Here is a 6,503-nt window from a genome sequence, read left to right on the forward strand (position 1 = left end):
GCTGGATGTGGCTCTGGGCAGCCTGGTCTGCTGGTTGGTGACCTGCACATAGCAGGGGACTTGAAACTAGGTGATATTTGAGGTCCTTTTCAACCCAGGCCATTCTATGATTCTAAGATTGTATGATTCTACGAATATTAGCAAGCATCTGCAGTGTTTAGGAGCAGCCAATTCTTTTTGTTATTTTGGAGAATGCAGATTGTATTGCTTTTCCTGTGGCTTTTGAAATAAATCTATTATGTATTTCCACTGATTTCTCTTCCTTTGCTGATTAATTTTTGTTCTATTTGTTACACAGTCATACTCATTTGGATTTAGAACGAAAGTCCTCTGTGGTTGCTTGCCAGTCTATGACAATATTTTTATGTTACCAAGAACCTGAAAAATGTTCCAGATAAAAACAGTAGAATAGATGTCCTCCCTCACTGTTGCTCCAAGTGCTCAGAAAGCAGCTCTTTTGTCAAAAGTGTACAGGAGAACAAAGAAAACACCACAGTTTAGATATGGGGATGTTACATTGTGGGAGTTACTTTCTGTGCTCCACATCCTGCTATGTTTACTGCTTTTGATTAAGTTAGCTTTCCTGATGAAACACTCTGCTTTCCAATTGCAATTACAGTTGCATAAAATGTCAGCAGGCGTGCGCTTAGGGCAGTAAGCTAGTTGTTGATTTATTCTTCCATTTGATTTGAAACCAGAGTGGGAAGGAGGAAGGGACCACCTCTGCAGTCTTGTATGATTCCAAACATCTTGAATGGCCGGCAGAGTATGGAAACAGAGACCATGATTTGGGCCAGGGTTACCATGTAGGAGTGAACATCTAGAGAAAAGGCCTGTTTGCTTATGTACGTTCAACTCCAGCATGAAGGTATGTGGCTTACGTACTGAAAGAAGACAGTAATTATCAGACCATCTGTATATAAAGGCAACAAAGCCCCACCACCTTTATTCATTCCCATGTAGTTTTAAACAGATACAAAACACAACTAGCTTCAATAGATCTATGCCTTGCAGGGGTGTGTTCCTCACTTGAAATAAGGGGCTAGGATACCTCAATGTTGATGGATCTGTTGATGTTGCAGTCATGAACATCATAATCACCTAGCTTCTGGAAGCCTTGCCACACAGCTGAATTTTCTTTGATGTATCGTCTGTAGTCCGTGCAGCCTGGGGACAGTCAGACTACCAAACTGGCAACCAACTCAACTTGATAAGAATGGCTCTTGAAGAAGGGTAAGGAGTTTCGTATCTCAGCCTTCACAGGCTGTCAAGCAGGTGACTGGCCCTACTTACTTAAGGTCTGAAGCTCTGATCTCTCAGAAGTGGGAGCTGAACAGACGTAGGCAGTTTATTCTGAAGGAGGGAAAGGGAAAGGTCTCTTTTTGATATACTTATCTAGGAGATGTGAACACTGAAACTAGGCTCTCCTCTGCTCAGGGTGGAGCAGGAAATGCAGTCCTACTCCCCCTTATCTCCACAGTTGTGATTTATCATGAGTGAGCCTCAGCTTTTCCAGACGTAGCCATTTGCCTTGAAATATTCATCAGAGCACGAACTTTTCCATGCTCCAGTTAAGAATCCTAGAGCAAGGTAATTTCTTCTGTCTTCCTGTTAGTGGGATGGGAAGGCTTATAGGTGATTTGAGCTCCAGTGAACTGCATCAAGGATCACTCAATCCTGAAGTCACCTTGATGCTTCTAAGCCTTTCTGCACAGGGAGACCTTGAATGAAAATTCTGAAAGACTTGATATACTTAACTAGTACAAATGAGTGCCCTACTACTCGTCATTAGTACCCATGTACTTTTCTATATTTGGCCCTATGGTGGCCTGATGGAGAAAAAGATTTCCTATACAGAAGTATGTTAAAGTTAGGCAGATAGCAAATTCTTGCATGCCCACTGCCTGCTACTAGCAGGCTGCTTGCAGTTTCTGAAAGCAGATAAGGAGTTAGATGCAGTAGGGATGCTTGACCATTGGGAACACTTTGAGACACAAAGAACTAATGTTGTGTTTAATAGGGGGCTTGATGATTAATTAGAAGTCCATATTCCTGCTGGTATGAGAAATTTACACTTTCTCCTCCAGAAAGGTAAGAACTGTCATGTCTTCCTTTTTCTAGAGCCTTAAATCAGGCTGTTTCTCTGCTTTGTTGTGCTAAAGAGAGGCCTTCGGCCTATGTTATAAAAAGAAAAAAAGGCCATTTGAGGTGTTGTATATCAGTAGATAAAGCCCAAAACCACTGGAGGAACAGAGAAAGTTGCAGGCTGGAACAACAGGAGACTTGCTGCCTTTGCAGAGTGGCTTTCCACTTGGGGTCTAAGAAGAGTGAGCTGAGGATACAGTAAGCCACAGGGTAGAAGATTTGTGGGATGGCTGGTGCGATAGGAACAGCTGAGCAAATACTGCTCATTCGATCAGAGACAGACAAGGTTTTACCATATTCTTCTGAGTTCCTGAATGAATACAGTGTTTATAAGCCCTTCACTTAAAGAATGAGAAATAATCCATTATTCAGCTGTTGCCTGCTCATATTTTTCATATTTGTATGAGAGCAAGGGGTCAAGTATCTTGTCTTGTTGTGAAAAATTTGATTGTGTCAAAGGAGACAGAAATCAAGTCTGAGCAAATAACCAGTTCTGTCTCTGTTGTTTCTACTTGTGGAGAAAAAAAAAGAAAAAATTACTGGAAAGCCCCTTTCCTGCTTTTGGCCTTCTAGCCTTACTTTGCCTGAAGTAGTTAAAAGCTGGGTGATTTATGAAGTACCTGACTAACTATGCCTCTAATAGGTTACCAGGAGCAGCATTTTACTCTCAAGTACAGGTGTGCTACCAAGGTCACAGCTGCATTAATCTATGAAGCAGTTGTATTCCTTATATATTTGTGTAATTATAAGCTAAAATCAGACCCACATTTTACAAGGGCCTGTTCTTACATGCACTCAGAAATTAGCTCTGCTATGTATAAGAAAAGAAGAGAAACAGAGGAGTGACTTACCCAAGCAAAACCAATAGCTGACAGAGAGCCAGACTGTACGCTTAGCTAGTGAGCCAGTGATTTTCAATCTATTTCAATTTCTGGGGCCCAAAATTTCATCAGGAGAGGTGCATACCTTTGCATAGCAAATGTAAGTAGTTGCAGTACATTTGTTTCTGTGATTTTGTGCGGTCTCCTTGAAATTCTTGATTCTCCTAAAAATTAGCCACACATATTAAGATGACCATTTAAAAGATCACTTCTAGTCCAAGGTATCTTGTTTGTGGTGTATATATGTGTAAGCATGCTCAACATGGATGCCTTGGGGTGCTGAGCACCTGAGAGTGCAGGTAAGCCATGATAGGGCTGTGTCCCTCCAGGAAATTAGGCCACGTAAGCAGACATTGCAGAGACATGATCACCTCTAAGATTGAGGCTGGAAAGCAGATGTTGACCATCACTTCATTCCACCAGCCTAAGACATTGCATGTGTTGTAGTTCCTTAAGCATTTGAATGAATACCAATGAAGGGATGTGGCATTTGTGGTGTAACATCTTTCTGTTGAGAGATTAAACCACTGGCTGCTGAGTAGTTACTGAATTGGATACCTGAGACACTTGGATTGGACTCTGTGTTTTCAGGAGCGTACTCATGAATTTTCACATTGAGTGGGCAGTTATAGCAAAAAATTGATTCCTCAAGATAACCTCTCCACCCTACTTGTAATGCTAAGCTCCTTCCTTAATGTTAAGCTCCTTGTCCGTATCTTCAGTCAATAACATAGGTCTTTCCTTGTGTAGAAGTACAGGCAGTGGCTTTGTTTTGAAAAGTCCTTTTTTATTGAAAGATGGGAATGCATGTACAGAATTGCATCACGGAATTGCAGGGGTTAGAAGGGACCTCAAGAGGTCTTTGAGTCTCCCCTCACCCCCTAAAGCAGGTTCCCTTCAGCAGGTTCAGCAGGTTCCCTTCCACTTGTGGTTCTCCTTCTGGTGTTTGCTTATACCAGTGTTATGAGGCTTTCTTAGCTTCATCTGATGCTACTAGCCATTTCCCCCAAATCTTTCACTTCTTAGTTTCAGTCAATTGCTACACAATCCTTTGTGTAAACTTAATTCTTGGTTCCAGCGAGGGGCCGTAAATGAAGCAGCAATCATTTAACTTATCACTGGCAAACAGCCTTCTTTGGAATTACAGTCAGGCTTGTGTATAGGACACTAGTCAGAAACCATGCAATTTACTGTATCTAAAGGACTTCTGGTTGTTGTGGAGGTTTTGTGATTTTCTTTCCTGCCCACTTCCTCTGTCCCTGCAGTCTGAGCCAGCTTTCTGCCCCTACGTAGATTAATAATTTGTGTTTCGTTTTACTCTTCCAAAAGACATTGCTAGTCAAACATTTCAGTGTTAAATTAAGTTTTGGCACATATGACACCAACAGTCTAGAGAGGAAAACTAAGAATAATGCAGCCTGCGTTTTAAAGGAATTATTTTTATGGGGAATATGCTGTCAGAGCACTGTGATCATACAGTGCACTGCAGACTGCAATCCTTTTTTACCTTTTTAACTTCTCTGGTTTTCAGCAAGTGCCAATCAGGGAATTGTTTTTAGATGCAGTTCTTTCCTGCAGCAACTCTGCCGGGAAGGAGCTTGTTCATCTGTGTAGGAACGGGTATCAATCGAAAAGAAAATCTGGACCATTTCACTGAGTGGTTGTTATCTGAAGAACACACGTAAGTACAGGGCTTGTTTTAGGGGCTTGGGTCATACTTTCACGTGAAAATTCATGCTTTGAAAAGAAAAGCTTTTGGCTTTGTGGTTTAAGTGCAAATCCATACAAAAGGATTGTTGCTGTGATCTGTCAGAGTGTAACTTTGACTCCTGACACAGCAGTTCTTTGATGCGCTGGCAATACCAGTAATTAGAGATGGAAGTGCATTAATTTCACTCCACTGAATTATGAATGAAAAAATGTACCTTCTGAATCATAAATCACTGGGAGGGCCATTTTGAAAAGAGAAAACATGCTTTCCAAGTTTCAGGTTAGCAAAGCAACTAGTGGATCATGCTTCATCCTACATAATGGATAGAACGTTGATCAACGAGACAAGCATTGCCCTAGGGAAAGGAAGATGTCATGATCATCATTTATGTGTGAAAGAAAGGAAGGAAACTGGCTTTAGCATAGTCTTCTGTAGGAGATGAGCACAGGCCAGCAGGCCAGGCCAGATTGATTCTAAAGCTCCTTCTTCAGGAACACAGTTCTGTTGTAACTTGCATGTTCAGTTTAGGAAAGGCAAGACCCAAAATACACACCTGACAAGCAGCTTCCTTCCTTCCTTCCTTCCCTCCTTCCTTCCTTCCTTCCTTACTTCCTTCCTCCCTCCCTCCCTCCCCCTCTTCCTTTTCCTTTTTTGGAATTGCCTGAAAGCTTTAATGCCGTATGTGAGGCAGACAGATGTTCCAAGGGACTGAGTAGGGTGCTGTCAAGACTGCTGGGTGGAAGACACACCAGCACTGTGCACTTCTCTGTTAGGAAGAGCCAAAGCACAAAGATAATAATTTAAAGAATATGCCTATCAATTCAATACATACAGATGTGCCTGCTTCATTGTCTTCTTCTGGGCTAGGGTCTTAATTCCTCTGGGATTTGCTGTCTGGCAGCAAGAGATAGAACATCAAAGACTGATCATGCTTAAGCATGTATGTTGCTCTATTAATAACCTGATTTTATTGTCTTCTTTTGCCTGCTAATAGTAACGTCTTTTGTAAGTAAGTTAATTGTGTTGTAATTTAGGATCAGTGTTGGTAGAGTCTGTGTTGTTTTTTTCATAGCATGTTGAATCAAGAACAGAAGAGAAGCTGAGCTCTCAAGCAGTACCAGAAGAGCAGTTATCAGCAAATGGCCATTTGTTCTTCAGTCTGCTTGGGCAGCTGCTCACAAGTAGTGGCAAATACTACAGCCAGCACACTGGGATTGTGGTATCACACTTGATTCCAGACTCCTATATGCATGTTTTCTTACCCAAGGCACAAAAAACAAGTATTTGTTTGATTTTATGGGTAAAAAGTGTTAGTTTTACTTGTGTCAGATTTCAAAGGGATTTCCCTTGAGACATGATGATGGTTTAACTTCAGAGATCAACCCAGGAGGTGCAGTTTTCAGACTTGGCTCAGTCACCATGCAAAGCTTATTGGCTATAGTAAGATGGAGTTTCTCTAAACATAGCTGCAGGGAGAGACTGTTCAATTTTCCTATCTCATTTTCAGCCATTTGAAAGTGCAGTCATCTTTGTAGGAGACAGAACTTCTTGACGGTCTGCTTGTTTGCCATTCAGTGGTCTTAAGAGCTTCATAAACATTCAGTAGTTGAGACTTTATGTGACTTTATGAGACTTACTAAGACTTTAAAAATGGTGCTGACTTGTAACTAGATACCTTAGAGTTTAAAAGAAAAAAGAAAAAAGTAAATTCAGGTGCTACGCTGAATCATACAGATGGTTTTGTTTTTTTTTTTTTAATTTTGGTT

At 41.2% G+C, this 6,503-nt stretch overlaps 1 protein-coding gene across 9 annotated transcripts in view; it reads left to right on the top strand.

Moving 5' to 3' along the window:
• The window catches only part of VOPP1 (VOPP1 WW domain binding protein), a 38,051-nt gene that overhangs the window by 23,515 nt on the left and 8,033 nt on the right, over positions 1–6,503 (top strand). For 2 of the 9 annotated variants that reach the window (XM_010713112.3, XM_019616716.2), the window contains exon 1: positions 4,571–4,707. The exons of 4 other annotated variants lie outside the window; for them this stretch is intronic. In XM_010713112.3, coding sequence (XP_010711414.1) covers positions 4,586–4,707 — 122 coding nt within the window. In that variant the 5' untranslated portion in view covers positions 4,571–4,585. Of the gene's footprint in view, positions 1–828; positions 869–1,157; positions 1,234–4,570; positions 4,708–6,503 lie in introns of those variants that run through there. 3 more of the 9 variants (XM_019616723.2, XM_019616722.2, XM_019616721.2) reach the window with 3 other exon arrangements.

Source organism: Meleagris gallopavo, chromosome 6 (genome assembly GCF_000146605.3).
Source record: "Meleagris gallopavo isolate NT-WF06-2002-E0010 breed Aviagen turkey brand Nicholas breeding stock chromosome 6, Turkey_5.1, whole genome shotgun sequence".
Lineage (NCBI taxonomy): Eukaryota > Metazoa > Chordata > Aves > Galliformes > Phasianidae > Meleagris > Meleagris gallopavo.